At 43.7% G+C, this 16,837-nt stretch overlaps 1 protein-coding gene across 2 annotated transcripts in view; it reads left to right on the top strand.

Moving 5' to 3' along the window:
• RADIL (Rap associating with DIL domain) overlaps positions 1-16,837 on the top strand; it is a 427,719-nt gene that overhangs the window by 369,952 nt on the left and 40,930 nt on the right. For both annotated transcript variants that reach the window (XM_069209977.1, XM_069209976.1), the window contains 2 exons: positions 446-596; positions 10,491-10,681. In XM_069209977.1, coding sequence (XP_069066078.1) covers positions 446-596; positions 10,491-10,681 — 342 coding nt within the window. The remainder of the gene's footprint in view (positions 1-445; positions 597-10,490; positions 10,682-16,837) is intronic.

Here is a 16,837-nt window from a genome sequence, read left to right as displayed (position 1 = left end):
GCCTGACAGAAACAGATAAATTGCTTAAATTATATCAGACTATTTAGGCGCCTGTGAAAGGAGACCATAGCTTCCATAGATGATCCGACCTATATCCCAAAAACCAGGACTTTTATTTAAAATTAAGAGTCGGGACACCAGGACAGTTCTCTGAAAACCGGAACTGTCCGGGGAAATCCGGGAAGTCTGGTAACCCTGCTTGCATGGGACAATAAATCTGTCACATGTGCCGTGTGTGTCAAACCTGCGCGGTTTGTTAATCCATCAGGTACAGTTACAAGAGGTATTGTAAGAGGATACTGCAGATATGTACAGTAATGCCGATTTTGCAGATTTTCAGTATTACCTCATGATTGTAAATAATAACCCAGATTAACTCATTGTTTGCTGAATAACTGTACACCTTATTTTAATTTCATTTTCGGTATCTGACCTGCTTTTTCAGATGACATGGCAGACCCTGAAGGCTGAGTTCCCAGCGTTGAGCCTTTCACAGCTGCACAGCATCCTGACACACTACCAAATGGCAACAAGCATCGGGCCAGTCTCTGCCTGGCAGCCCACCGAGGAGGACAGCTCACAAGCCTTCAAGACAGGTGACTTCCTGGTTCACTTCCAAATTGTGTTTTTTTTTGTTTGTTTATGTTTTCAGTTTATTTTAATGCATATTTTTATTGATTTTCAAGTTTTAGCAACGCTATACGGGTGGGAGATCGCACCCAGATGCAAAAAGCCAACAAACTGAAAATACTGGAGGTTCAAACTCATGTCGGTAACCGTCAAATACAAAATGTCGGACTATTACATAGTGAAGACGAATGTCAACTGTGACACATTGGCACATAGAACAGAAATAGAGCATATCCATACAGTTTCACAATAACCCCAACAGGTCCACATAACGAGATACAATAGAGTCAATTATTGTGGTAACGTCCATGAGGGGAATCAGCATCCTCAGACCAAGCCTCAAAACCCCTGTGGGGCACTATGCGTCTGAAATACCACCACCCACATCATCATCTCAGGAGAATATAGCATGGCGGGTATTTTGTACAACTGCATCCACCAACGCCACCGCAGAGTGGCGCACATCCAGTATGATGTGCCCCTAGCAGTGAACCCCACAATCCCCTGTGGGTTTGAGATTCCCATGAAGGATGGGGGAGCCTAAGCCCCCTGGGAGACCGGCATGTAGATGTATGTGTGTCTTGAAGTCACTCGCCGCAGGTACCGTGCGCGCTGGTGCCTGCAGGGATCAAGGAGGCTGTGTGTCATTTTTAGCGTCGAGGTCCCTAATGGATACGTCCCATATCACCCTTCCTGTAGCCCCGCACCTCCAGGTATGTAAATGAGGCATGATGTCTAGTTCAGTTGTCGCCCACTTCAAGAGGATGGCAAGCCAACCCATTATGCTATGGGGGTGTACACGGCTTCCAGGACATTGCTGTGTTGCCTAGGAAAAGAACAAAGTCCTGGTCTATGAATCTGTGCAGGTATTTGTGCCCTTTAGCTTTAGGATGGAGGCCCAGTAGACAAGACTCAGGACTCGCTGGTATGGTATTGTCAATTCGGTGTAATGTAAGGCCTGCAAACTCTTCCCAGGCCTGTTGTATAACCGGTCAGCCCCATACCATGTGCAATAAATCTGCATCAGGCGCCCCTTACCTGGGACATGCAGACGCCACCCCATGGAGCATTCTGTGTATCTGCCTCAGTTAGAGGTAAGTCTGGTGTAAGTACTTAAATTGTGTAGAATGGAAACCGTGGGTTACGCAATTCCTCCTTCACATGCTGCACAATTCTAGTCCATTATTTGTTTGTGAGTTCCACCGCAGGTTCGCATCCCATCGGGCCCTAGACTTCGAAGCTGGTGTTTTGATAGTGTGTTGTAAGTGCAGTGTATAAGGCCGTGACTGATTTGCGCAGGTCACATGAGGGAGCATTGCATGGATCAGGGGTGATGTACTGGGTTCCGCATTGTCATGTTCCCATTGTGTAGTCAGGGTTCAGCATTATATGTGAGGAACTGTCCTACAGGCATCCCATACATATCTCTGACACCCTGGAAGGACCTCATCTCTCTATGCATATAAGTCTTTCACCGTTTCTGTCCCAGCATGCATGCACTGGAGAACAATCATACTGCTGGGCAACAGCTTGAAAGGATGCAGGCACCACCTCTAGTTTACCTCCCTGTACATACTTATGCCATCATAGGCAGGCTATTTTCATTTCATGAGTTACGGGTAACAGAGGTTCTCGAGCAGCAGTTAACCACTTATATATGTTCCCCATTTTGCAAACATAGAGCCTCAGCTCTCTCTTCACATGGGGCAGAGCTGAGCCATTGCAATGGCCTACCAAATAGTGTTAATACCAAACCTCTACTTAGATATCAGCATATCTGCAGGCTTCAGGTCAGCCATTCTTTAGGCATCATTCTTCTTATCCCAGTACCATAAACATACATAGATATCAGTTTTACGCTAAGCGATTATTGATGTCAGAGATCCTCAGTTGCTACATCAAGTCTCTATAGTGATACCTGCAGCTGTGCTGGATCCCTATCAGGCGCCCTACCTAGTCCAAAGTAGTTTGTCAATTACACAGTTGCTGGCCAGCCCCTCCCTTTGGCAGATCATCCTGAAAGAGCTGGTTCAAAACGTGCTTCCAGAGGGATACAATTGCAGCCTTTCGTAGTTACTCATAAGACTTCCACTCTGGAGAGTTCCTAAACAAATACGCTTCTCTTGTAAGTGGCATTTGAGTCCATCTGTTACCTGAGACTCCATGGTGCTTATTTCCTAGATATAAGTGTCAAGACATCACTACACCAGAGAGTCTCACTCTTTCCAAAATTAACTTCTAAAAAATAGTGGAAAATAGACTAAAGAGAATAATAAATCAGTGGCTATTCATACGCAGCACATAGTCCTTTGGGAAACCTTTAATCGTCTGTCATAGGTCATTGTATTTCTATAGCGCCTACTACCCCTGACTAGACGTCAAACCGCTTTTTAGCGAATAGCAGACTACTCCAGAACCCAAAAGGATTAGTGGTGAAATAGTATAGAGAAATATAAGTATAGTATAGTATTAGTATAGGGAGGTATGAGTTCATTTGAGCGGAGGACACGTGAGTCTGTTAGTTGTCTGAATAGAATGATAGAGGGATAAAAGAGGGAAGAATCCAGAAAGTGTTAACTGGGAGATCATATTAGAAAGATGAGGTTTGGGTTGAGTAACGGAGAGATGGAGGAGAGAGGAGTCTGTAGAAAGGGGTTAGGAAGATCCTAGTAGTAAAGTGAGGTTTGGGATGAGTCAAAGGAGAGATACGTGAGGGAGGATTTAGTAGAGTTGTTTGAGAGATCATAGTTGTAAACCGAGGTTTGGGGTGAGGCGGGAGTGGTAGAGGAGGGAAAAGTCTTGGAGAAGTTAGTTTGGAGATCATAGTAGTAGAATGATTCATAGAGGTATAGGTTGAGACAGAGTAATGCATTAGAGAGAGTGTTTTTCTTTAATTTTTAACCTCTTTTTTCTCTTGTACAATAGGACTAAAGTAATAAATATACATAGAGTTTACATAGAAAAGGAACATGTGTAAGGGAGATAATATATTACGATTTAATGTTGTATCATATGAACAAGGACTTTCAAGTGTTGCAGTATTTTAAGTTAATTTATGTGTGTACTTTTATAACATTATGTTTATCTTCCCTCAATATTTCAATAGTGAAACATTTGTAGATAAATAGTTAAGATATTTACTTATTGTCATAGATGAACAAAATGGAGACTCTTAAGCATCTAATCAAACAACTTGTAAAGAAACTATGAAATGACCTATGACATGTTAATGGTAGAAGAGAGAGAGAGAGAGAGAGAGAGAGTGAATATATATATATATATTTTAATTACCTACTGGTGGTTGCCAGTAGGTAGTTATAGTTAGGACCATGTTTCCATAAAAAAAGCATTTTTGACTTGCATATATCTTTGGCACCGTTTGAGGAATCTTCACAAAAGTTTCCCAAAAAGGTGTGCTGGTGATTCTTGTTGCGCGTGGGATGTTTCTGGGTCATCCGCCAAATGAAGGCAGGTAAAAAGAGAGGGTCAAACAAATGCATTTCCCCTCTTAATTCCTATAGGGTTTAGCACTGTTATGGGTCCATCCATGAGCACTTGTTAAAAACGAATAGTTCTAGATCAATATCTGTTCTTGCCGGAACTACACAGTATGGGGCATATTTATGAGAGGCTTGCTAAAAGTGATGCAGCGGTGGGGCAAACCTCTCAACCATATCTATGAGGCCATGCAAAGCCACTTTGTGAGGCTTTGAATGGCCTCATAGATACGGAGTAAGTCAAGGCAGTGCAAATCTCTGCTTTGCCAAGGAAGCATTCAACGGGTGTTGCGGTGGGTTTTCCCAGGCAACACTCATGGATTTTGATGCATCCCCAGATTTACAAGACCTTGTAAACCTGGGGATGCGCCAGAACCTTACGGCACCCCATTGGAAGGGCATTGAGGAGAAATATCTTTATTTCTCCTCGTGTTTTCCTCTCTCTATGTGTGCTACATTCTCCATGCAGCGCAGGCACCCTTGCATCATGGTGCAAGAGTGTCTGTGTTAGCGCTAGGCAGCCCATTGCGCACCAGCGCAGGAGGAAAGGACAGGAATGCTATGTATGCCATAGGTACGGCGCATTCCTGCCCTTTCCTTCGGTTGCAGAGCAGCGCAGCATATGTCTAGCCTTTGTAGGATTAGGAGTTTTCCCATTACTGTGGTTAAGTCTGTAATCATGGTTTCTTCAAAGGTAGTCAGATGAGGGATATGATAGTAGGTTTATTTTGCTATTTACCAGCACCATGGTTCTTCAGGCCATGATGCCAGCTGGTGTGTAGTGAAACGTAGGACACTTAGCTCGATGATTTATTGTTATTCTAACGTGTCATAAAGGCTTGACCCAACACAAGCAATAAAATGAAGCACAAGAATATTGTGCTCAACCCTAGCTTATTGCTTTTTGCTTTGGACATTAAATGACTGACCGCCAATTAGGGGGTGAAACTACTGGTTTTGTTCATTCATAACATTTGGAAAACAACTCTGGTTAAAAATGAAACCATGTCAACATCTGTCATTCCACGAGCTAAGAATTCTTTGGATTGCATAGGTCCCTTTTTCCATGCAGAAGGTTTTGCAAAGGTAGTGACTTGCAAGAACAATTGGCTCAATTGTTTTTCGTGGCAGAAACAGAATATGTTCGTAGGCCAGCTGTTCTTTCCACGGGTAAGCAGTGAAAAAAATGGGAAGTAAATAATATTGAATGTTAATGTTTACTTTTTGATATTGCTTTTGATACAATTTCCATAGTTCAAACGGGGGAAGAGGGTCCTGTTCCGGGTGCCCTTATGCATTGGACGTTGTGTCCATGATGTTCATATTCACATATTGTGCCACTCACAACTTTTGTTTACCTGTTTAATGTGCCTATTTCGGTTGCTCAGCTGTTGTAACTTAAAAATCATAAATATAGATGTTAAAAAAACTTTCATATTTCATAAGAATTAAAATTTTACAATTGTGGGGAAAGTCACCACATGCAGCACTGCCTTATAAATAGTGCATCAGTTCACTGGAGTGTTACACTCTTGCTTGGGCCAATAGGAACAGCGTCACACAGAGAAGAAATTCAAGTTAATATCCACTCTGCTTAAGGGCACTCACATGGATAGCCTCTCAAAAATGTCTTATTTAATATTATTATGGAACAATCTTCTTTAGCATACCTTATTACTGCTCCATATTTCAGTATTCCGTATCAAAACAAATTGGTCTTTTTCAGTCTTTATTGAATTAATGTCACTCTCGTGTGTCTCAGTCACTTCCTCGAGAGTGATAAGCAATGAAGTTGAAAACAAGCAATTTACTGCTCATGAATAACACTCTATAAATAATATCTTTTTAGATCCTTCTATCACACATTCAGTATGGTAAGCTATGGACACGGATAGGTAGTGTATGTTTCGATACTCCAACAAATAAAATCTTTGTTGTTAAAGAATAGCTCTCACTCACAATTTGGGGTATGCTTCATCATTGGGCTGTACATCCAAGCGTTCTTTCTGTCAGGATGTACTCAAACACATTAGTGGAAGCTCTTAGTTTGTTGTTTGTATTGGCTGGGGAAAAAACTAAATAATGTGTTGTGTTTTTAATTATTTTCAAAACAAGATTGAAATCATACAGTTGGATGGAATGGGGGGAAATTATCATCCCACCATCAAGTCGACATGTTTCAGCCTTCATAACCACCCACAGGGTCACAAGATTTTTATTGGGACTTGCGATCCCTGGTAGTTTACATGTGGCTTTTGGTTATCTTTGAGTTATATTCAACAGATATAGCACCTACAAGATGAAGGCAAAACAGACACAAAGGCTTGCAAGATACTTGTTTTTTTTATCTGGAAATACTGATATTCCTCACTTTTGGGAACTACCGGCGTACTAGGGAATTGGGAGAGAACATATCCCTGCAGTCACACAGTCATTAAGGGACCAATGTCACTAGTATGTGTATGAATGAATGATAGACTTATAAAGCGCAATGCTTATGCCAACAAGGGCAATCCGGTATTATGCAAGCAAAGTTCCCACAAGTCAGTAAATAGAATTAATTAAGCTGTTTTAAATAGTCAAGTTTTTATTTTATTCCGAAAGCTAGATTCCAATGAGATGGAACGTAAAATTAGTAGAAGCTCATTCCATATTTTGGCTGACAGAAAGGCAAAAGGACAACCTCATTTCATGGCCGTTGGACCCTTAGAATCCTCAGTATCTCAGGCATCTCTTAGGGCAATTAAGAGTAAATCTATCAGTGAGCTATTTTGGGTTGCCTTTCTTGTAGAAAAGCTTTAAATGTCATGATCAGAATTTTGAAATAAATTCTTCCTGTACTGAAGGCCAATGAAACAATTTGAGATGTGATGATAATGCTTGCTGGCATGAAATCTTTAAAATGAGCCTAGCTGCTACGTGTTGTACGATTTGAAGCCAACAAACAAGGTACTGGGGTAAAGACCTAGATATATGGAGTTTACATGATCAAGCCTGGCAGTAATGAGAGCGTGACCAATGGTCTTGTGTGCATTGAAATTGGCCAGGGCGATATTGAAGATTTTATTTAATGAGCATAGGGGAGACAAAACAGGTTGGAGCAACTGCTAAAATCTGGGATTTGAACGAAAGATTGGAATCAAATTTAACTCAATTGGAAGGAGCTCGTATAACACCCAGCTCACTCTGCAACCAGACATTGGACCAGCTTGATTGCAAACCTTCGAAAATGGGTATTTCTGATTTTTCCGAATTGAGTTTAAGGCATCTGTTTTTCATCTAGTCACCAACCTTTATAAGACATGCTTTAAAAGACTCTATTATTGATTCAGGAGATTTTTCAAAAGAAAACATGTGTTGGCAGGATAAGGGTCCACGCATGAGAACGGCTGGATAATTGCATGAAGAGCAATATAGACGTTTAATAAAGTATCACTCAATGAAGAACCGTGAAGGGCCCCATATTTAAGAGATTTTGTAGATGAAGAAGATGGCAAAAGGGAAACTGTTAGACCTGGCAGCCCTAGGGTGGTCACCCCTCAACGTTTTGCCAACGTTCTCCACTCTTCTGACCTCATTCTTGTTGGCTTTATGACACTGTGCTCTTTACCACTGCTACCCAGTGCCAAAGTGCTTGTGCTCTCTCCCTTGATTTCGTAGTAACATTGCCTTAACCCCAGTTGGTATATCTAATTGATTTGTAAGTCCCTAGTTACCTGCACTACATGTGCCCAGGGCATGTAAATTAAATGCTACTTGTGGGCCTGTAGCACTGATTGTGCCACCCTCTTAAGTAGCTCAGGCCTGCCATTGCAGAGTCTGTGTGTGCAGTTCAGTAGTACATTGCCATGTCGACCTGGCAAAATAACCCTTCTGCCAGGCCCAAACTTTCTCTTTTTACATATATATAAGTCACCCCTAAGGTAGGCCCTGGACAACCCTGGAGACAAAGTGCAATGAATTTAAAAGGCAAGACATGTAGGCCCGTATTTATACTCCGTTTGCGCCGAATTAGCATCGTTTTTTTCGACGCAAATTCGGCGCAAAACTAACGCCATATTTATACTTTGGCGTTAGACGCGTCTAGCGCCAAAGTATTGGCAAATAGCGTCATTTTTTTGCGTGAACGCCTTCCTTGCGTTAATGAGATGCAAGGAAGGCGTTCCCGTCTAAAAAAATGACGGCCACGCAAATGCGTCGTATTTATACTCCCGGGCAAAAATCACGCCCGGGAGTGGGCGGGTCAAAAAACCCCGCATTTGCGCCACTATTTAACGCCTGGGTCAGGGTAGGCGTTAAGGGGCCTGTGGGCTCAAAAAGAGCCCACAGGTGCCCTCCCCTGCCCCCAGGGACCCCCCCTGCCACCCCTGCCCACCCCAGGAGGACACCCAAGGATGGAGGGACCCACCCCAGGGACATTCCGGTAAGTTCAGGTAAGTATTATTTTTTATATTTTTTTACTTTTTTTTGGGTGGCATAGGGGGGCCTTATTTGTGCCCCCCTACATGCCACTATGCCCAATGACCATGCCCAGGGGACACAAGTCCCCTGGGCATGGCCATTGGGCAAAGGGGCATGACTCCTGTCTTTACTAAGACAGGAGTCATGAAATGGCGTCTGGGCGTCGTAAAAAAATGGCGCAAATCGGGTTGAGGCGATTTTTTTGCCTCAACCTGACTTGCCCCATTTTAAGACGCCCTAACGTCATTTTTTCCCAACGCCGGCGCTGCCTGGTCTACGTGGTTTTTTTCCACGCAAACCAGGCAGCGCCGGTCTGCTTGCGCCGGCTAACGCCATTCCATAAATACGGCGCCCGCATGGCGCTTCAGAATGGCGTTAGACGGCGCTAAATTTTTTGACGCTAAACTGCGTTAGCGCAGTTTAGCGTCAAAAAGTATAAATATGGGCCGTAGTTTTAAATGTTCTGTATCTTGGAAGTGAAAAACTGCCAAAGTCGCTTTTTACTACAGAAAAGCCTATCTCTCCTATAGAATAGATAACATTGGGATATCTTATTACATGTTATAAGTGTAATTCACAATCTGGAAGAGATAAGTTGGTCAAGTTTGGCGTATCTAGACTCACACTTTAAAATCACAACTTATGGTGAATTTGGATTTTAAACTAGTCCTGAAAATGCCACTTTTATAAAGTTGGCAATTTCTTACTTTAGCCATTTGGTGCCTGCTTCCTGTCTCCAATACATGTCTGGGGTGGGGTGATACCTGTGCTTGTGCAGTCTTTCTAGACAGCACACACCAAAGGAGATTATGTGTGACTGATGGGGCATCCCCAGCCTGATGAGCCATCTGGGGCAGGATGTGGGGAGGGGCTGACACACCTGAATAGGCAGTGTCCGGTCTCCACACAAAGGACTGCAGATTCCCCAGTAATCAGTCTGGAGCCAGGGCAGGAAGAGCGGACCTTTGTGCACTTCAATGGATTTTCTTTGAAGTCTCCCCCACTTCAAAGGCACAACTGGGTATAAGTACTGGACCTCTGACACCACCAAAGCAGTTCATTTCTGAGCCTGTGTATACTCTCCCAGGAAGAAGGACTGCTATGCTGCTACAAGGACTGCCACTCTGCTGAGCTGCTACTCAGCTGGACTCCTGCTTTGCTGTGCTGACCTGCTGCCCTCTTGCTTGTGAGTGAGTAGGACTGCACCTCCATCTCCACCCAGAACCCAGAGTGATTCCAAGGGCCAGCTGACTCGCTTCCTGTTTTCTGAAGCCTCAGGGATGTAAAAGACTTCAACTCACATTGCTACAGCACCTAGGTTTGCTGGCTGCAAGTCTTGCCTGCCAAATGATCCCAACCCAGTCATGAGCCCTTGGAAGTGGGTATAAAGTGCAGCGTCAGCCAGAACCCATGCATTTAAATCAGTAGTTAGCACCTGGATCTGTGTGAAGTGATAAGTTGTGCACTGTTTTCTGCTATTAGCAGGTGTCATATACTACTAGTCACTAATTTGCCGATTTTAAGCAAAGGGGAAAAATTAGCACAATCAGAAGTAGAAATATATACATGTGTATGATCAGTATACATGGTATAAATTAATTTTATGTATGTGTACGGTATGTATTTGTCAGTGCGGTATGCATGTAACGCACTACCCTAGAACTAAGTCTCCGCTATTCAAATATTACACTTACATTAAAATGAAATAAATTGTGTGAAGCTCCATTTGTTTGTGAAAGTTTTGCATTCATATAGTAACAAATCGAACTTCTCATAAGTTTACTTTTTATATTTGGTATTTCAGTGGAGAATCAGTATGAGTGCAAAACTTCCACAGTTTGATCGATCCAATTTAAAGTGCTGCCTGTAGAACTGTAGTGACACGTTGTTTTTTTCACCCAGACGATATCCTGGAATCTTTTGACAACCACCCCCCTATAATCTTGCCAAGTGGAGGATTTAAAGTTGACCTGGAGGTGGATTCTCTGGATGACAACATCTACAGGCACCTGTTGTACATACGTCACTTCCTGTGGAGTCATCGAACTAAAAGCCCAGTGATGAAGGAGCTTGCCGAAAGGAACCGCACGCAGGTATATTACACTTTCTTGAGTTAGCAGCTTTTTGCTGAAAACCTATATACAATCAATCAGTACAATCAATCATGTAATCGTTCATATGAAATAAAGGGATTGGGAAGAATAAAGGAAAATAATATGAAAGGGGGCTCTTTGACGACTTCAGGGCACAGGACATTGTGTGAGGGTTTTCCTTCTGGTGCCGTTCCTTTGGCATGACTTTTGTGTCAGGTCAGTTTCCACTGCTGTATCATCGTCACATTTGATATGCGTTTTTCTGCTGCACCCTGGTTTTGATTTTACACACTATTGCTAAAGGAAATCTGATCATTGTTGCCACCAATGAAAATGTGTCACTCAAAAGAATCATTGCGGATGTCACTTCACAGAGTCCTTTATGCCTCAGCCGGGGTATCGGGGCTTTTATCAGCAAGGCAGCATTTCGCGGGAAAACAAGAAAAGAGGGCTACGATTTTTAAATATACGTCTGTTACAGCAGCATGAGGGATCATGATATATTTTGGAACTTTATGGATGTTTTTATGAGTACAAAGTGAAACCAACGATATATTTATCTGAACAGTACTTACTGATTTTTATGGAGGATTTATAAATGTATAATGGGATTGATTCCACTGCGGCAGCACAAGTGGCAGCAAATAGGCAAACATGACGAAGCTCGCGTTCTCTGTGAAGTCATCTGTTATGCTGGTAGAAAAACTCTGCGTCATTGACAGCGACCCTTCTGCAGTTTTAAGTTGTACATGGCCACAAATTCTCTTTTCCTCGCTCTGCTGATCAGCGGAGCAGTGGTATAGGGGTCGTGATGCACATCCGGGCCTCACCTCCCTCAGTCCCACCTTACCTATCTGTACCTTCAAAATACAACCATAGCTTCCTGCCACCCACTCACCACCTACCGTGTCTACATATTTAAAGTTAAAAGAACTGGCAATCTGCCACTCTCTCCGGTACAATCCCTCACCCAGATAAAGAAAAAATCTGTTGTCCTTTCATACTCCCCAGCACCCTTCATCACACCCTCCCTGCGCCCTGCTCAGTATTAAAACAACTGCGGTTCGTGACATTGTGCCGCTCTCCGCAGCACCCCTTTTTCCACCCCTTCCAGTCATACCAGAGGCCCCTTGCTATGGCAACGTGTTGGTGCGAGCCAGTGCCCACTTCAGTCCCCTGTCGGTCACAATTCTGCATAGAGCTCAGGGCCGTGGGAGGAACCAATGGATGGAGGTGAGAGTGTCACCCCTATTCCCCCTCCTTTGGGCCTTTGGAGACCCAAGAGTGGTGGGACAAGGTTTGCAACACGACGAATCATCAGCCACTATTACACTGCCTACGGTCAGTGCCTGGTGACCGCGGGAGGTCAAGTGGGAGGTGGCTGAAACACTACAGACCCTTGAGCCCTGAGATGGCACCTACTAGTCGGACTCGGAGAAGGAAAATCCACTGAAGCACCTGCGGGGCACTGCAAAAGTTTTATTGTTTGCCTACTGACTAGCTGAGCAGTGTGTGTGCTCACTTTTGTAAATGCAGTGTATGCCATTCGGCCTTGGTTGTGCGCTGCTAGCAGAGGTCAAAAAGAAGTTATGCCCATGCTGCTGGGAGCTTTCTGAAGGCAAGACAGTCACAGTAATCACTGTCTTCAGCCTGGCAAAGGCATACAATGGCTATTACTAAAAGAACAAAGGGGCATATTTACAATCCCCTTGCGCCGCCCTAGCGTAATTTTGTTAACGGTAAAGTGGCATTAAGGCGGACTTTCTCCCGCGCCGTATTTGCAAAGTGGTGCAATATATCTAATGCACCACTTTGTACACCCTTGCGCCACATTATGCCTGTGTCAGGAATAATGTATGACAGCGTATTTCCAACGCAGGGAGGCCCGAAGAAAATGGTGCAGTCAAATTTACATTTCACTGCGCCATTTTTTCCGTCATCTTTAACGTCTGCTCAGAGCAAGAAAAATGGCGCATCGGGACCGATGCACCACTTTCTTTTAAATCTAGCTCATAGACTTACTTAGGACAGAGCGATGGAACTGGGGAAATTAATTATTTGAGCATTGAGTTCTCATTTTATGCAAACAAAAAAAAAGCGCAGGTAACTTAAAAAAATCTTCAGGGGCACTATTGCACAATTCTTCCTTAAAGAAATCCATATGTAGGAATAGTTATCCTTCTGAGACCTATAGAAACCGTCCAGATTCTCAGAAAACAAGCTGTTTCTCCCCAGTGCAAGATACTGAGATGGGTAACTCAAGTAATTGTTATAGACAGTAATGTAGTAGAGATGGGTGAGCCAACAAATTAACAGGGAGAGCCGAGGCAAGGGTCTTTCTTGGCTCTTAGAGCTTATATTTGCTCCAAGACCCCTGGCATGAGCAGAGCCCTGGAAACATTTGGGATAGACATTTTGCAACAAATATTATGTGAAAATATGATAAAGTGACATCAAAATTCAAAAAAGTGTATTTCTTTAACATCCGTTTCACCTAAGTACATTATATTGTCACAGCATTGATAAGCTTTGAGAGATATATTAAAAGTGATAGTTTTTAAACATGAACTTAGAAACATTCATGATCTTGCACCGCCCCAGCCGTATGTCAATACCATTAGTGAAGAGGCAAGTCCGTTGTCATGTTCACCCTATGTGTGGGCTACGTTCTGATTTGACAAGGAGCAACATACAGTCCATTAAGTAAAACACAAGTGAGAATTTTTGAACAGCACACATCTCACATATTTCAAGGTAGTGCCATATGCATTAATGACAACAATAGGAGGAACAATAAAATAATTGCCTTGTACCATACATTTTGATCAAGTTGCCAAGACGGGATTGATTCCAGCACACTGTGTAACTCAGCCACTAGACTGGTATACCATTCTCACTCTGTTTCACATCAACGTTTAATGCTTTGGCTTTCATTATTGATGCAAGACATTAGAGCATTGGTAGCAGGCAGAAGCTACATGAAAGCTCAGCTCGTAATGGGCTCGAAGCTCAAGAGGGCCTCGAGCTGATCAGAGCCTGTCATCTGGCTTGATCTTTCAGTGGCTCACCCACCTCAACACTTTACTCTGGTTATTCTGTGTTTGTAATAAGCTTAGATGTTGCTGCTAAAGTGACACCTTTTGTATGTATGGATATCTTAGCTTGCACTGCTGCTGACTGTATTGTACCTGTGCTGTGTGTGAGGGGAGCTTACTCTGCTGCCACATGCTGCACATTTTGTGTGTTTACACACATGCTTGGGCTGTCCATGTTCTGTGCATGTGAGGGAAGCTTGCATTATTTCTGGGCAGATTGGTATGTGTTCTACTGGTGTGAGGGAAGTGCATTTGTGGTGCTGCACCTGTTTTGTGTGTGGAAATCTTGCTATGTGAGAGTCAAGCATGCACATATTCATGTGCTGTTCCGTACACTTGTACCAAATCTGAAATGCAACTTATTTGTTGTATCTAAAGGAGGCATTAAATTGTGCTTCTCGGTGCCATGGTTATTCCATGTCTTTGAAGGAAGCGTGTAGTGGCCCGCAGTAGCACACTTGCTCCATGTCTTTGAAGGAAGCTTATACTGCCTGGCACCTTAGTACCAACCTCGTTCCATGTGTTTGAAGAATGCTTGCACTCGTCCTACAGTGCCATACTTGTTCTGTGCCTCTGGATGAAGCTTGCACTGGCCCTGCAGTACCACGTGTTTCAGAGTTTTGAAGGGTGTGTTAATTAGTGCTTCCTTATGCCACTTCCACGTTTTGAAGGCGGCTTGCAGTTGCGCTCTAGTACAACACTTGTACCATGTTTTTAAAGGAAGCATTCACTGACTGGCCCTACAGTGCCAAACTTGTTTAATGTCTTTGTCACTAGCCCTGCAGTACCACACTTCTTCCATGTCTTTCAAGAAAGATTGTGATACTCTTGACGAGTGCTGTGGATCTTATGCGTTTAAGCCAAGGACCTGCTGCACTCCTGCTCCCTGTGCTTTATCTATTTTTGTGTGATTTAGTACTAACCAAAAGGCTTTTGTCATTGTCTCGCCAGCCTGAGGTGTAATGATATATAATCTTGCTTATAGAAAATGTCTCTTAGGTAAGCCTACCTAAGTCATTCACCAGAGTGCCATTCACATATTGATTCAGCCCTTCAGAACCGCTTACAAACAATTGGACTGTGCATCTGCCTTCTTCAACCATTGACTTTGTTGCCAGTGTTTGGCTCTGCCTAATAGACCACTGCTGGTCTTTAGGATGTCAGGTACTCTGAGTAACAGTATTTTGCCTGATTACTCTGTGCTACTCTGCATCTGCAGGAGTCCGACCTTGGGAAATATTTCCTTTTTTTATCCCCAGTAGCTCACCTGCAACTTCAGAGTAGTGCTAATTGAGTCATGAGAGTACCAGCAGCTTCATTGCCATTGCTACCGGACCCCAACTTTGTTATGCTGAGCCCTAGCATCACTGATAACAAGCTTTAAAACCATGGCACCACCTTGAAACGGTATTCTGCATTCTCTTATAATTTTTGATAGATGGCAAACCAGTTAAAAGATGTACTTTTTATTGTTTTTATTGAAGCACATGCCCTCCACAATCAGTTGGTTTATTTTTGATATTGCTTTTCTTTAGTTCTTTTGTATTTATTGTAGCATATGGTTACACTCCTAAGAAAAATAGTCGTGGCTCCCTCCACGGTGAAGGGGCAGGGTGGCACATGGCAGGATGGGAGACAACAAAATAAAGAAGGAAAAAATAATGTAAAAAATAAATAAACGTGCCTGACTCCTGAATCCCCGCCCCAGTGCCAGTCTTCAGACTGCTTTGGTGGCACAGGCTCTCAACCTGCCCTGCGGCCAATCCTAACGCTTCTCTCATGCTGCTGGCAGCATGAGAGAAGCGATAGGATTGGCCGGAGTGCCCTGACTTGGCACTCCCAGGCAGACTGGGAGCCAGATCATGCTCTGTCCAACCCTTAAACAAAGTGCTGGTTTGGAGAGAGCTCATTACGCATGTGCGTTTGGCCGTCCTGGTATGGCCGGCCAAACACACATGCGCATTGAGAGGAGTGCACACCACTCCCCCTTCATGCTCGTCATCCCCATGGCCCCACCCCTTTAAAAATAAAACGATAATAAACATTGTTTATTATTGTTTTATTTTTAAGGTTTTGCTACTGCAGCTGCTGGCCGGGGGTGATGCTTCTCCGCCATAGTGGAGGAGCCGCCACTGAAGAGAATCACTACTTTGTATTTTTTTTAGAAGGCAAGCAGGAGATTTTTTCTGGAAACACTCTTACCCACAAAAGTCCACAATGATCACACTCACATAGTTTGTATTGCTGGTCAAAGTATGGCTATAGTTTGATTTGCTAAGCTCAGTAGACATTCAGGCTTCAGTGTAGCTTACCCGAACTGCTTTGAATTGCACTACTAGACAGATGCACCAGATGGTCAGCCTGTGCCTTCTTTGTCACCATCCAACACAACATTGCTCCATCCTGGAGAGCAATGTACCTGTGTATAAGTAGTTTGTGGCAGTGCACAATAGCTACTTTTTTGTGAATTCATTTTGAGGGGTGTGCCTGTGTAAATGCTAGATTAATATTCTCATTTGTGAGTGCAGGGTAAGTGGTCGACAGGTTGAAAGTTGTGCCTGTGTGAGTGCAGACTGAGGCATATGCCTGTGTGAGCATAGCGTGATGGTTGTGACTATGTGGGGGAAGCACTGTGGGTGTGGGGTCTCTGCATGTTATGTCTTTGTGTGCATATACTTTACAAGGGCCAAACCTATTGGCTTTGGTATTATCTTTTAGGGTTATGGCTTTGACTTGGAGAGATGCAGTGCAGAGTGGAAATACAATAAAGTTTGTATGAGAACAGTAGTGAATTTTGATATGGCAGATGCATACGTTGAGGTTGAGGAGTGTCAGGGGCATCCAACAGACTATGGTGGTCATTCCGACCTAGGCGGGCGGCGGTTGCCGCCCACCCGTCGGAAGCCGCCTGAATACCGCCCCGCGGTCAATAGACCGCGAGGGGTATTCTGACTTTCCCGCTGGGCCGGTGGGCGATCTGATTCAGATCGCCCGCCGGCCCAGCGGGAAAGCGCCTTCCACAAGGAAGCCGGCTCGGAATCGAGCCTGCGGAGTGGAAGGC

This window comes from Pleurodeles waltl, chromosome 10, assembly GCF_031143425.1.
Source record: "Pleurodeles waltl isolate 20211129_DDA chromosome 10, aPleWal1.hap1.20221129, whole genome shotgun sequence".
Taxonomy (NCBI): Eukaryota; Metazoa; Chordata; class Amphibia; order Caudata; family Salamandridae; genus Pleurodeles; species Pleurodeles waltl.
Note: the sequence above shows the minus strand (reverse complement) of the source record. Positions and strands in the feature narration are given on the sequence as shown.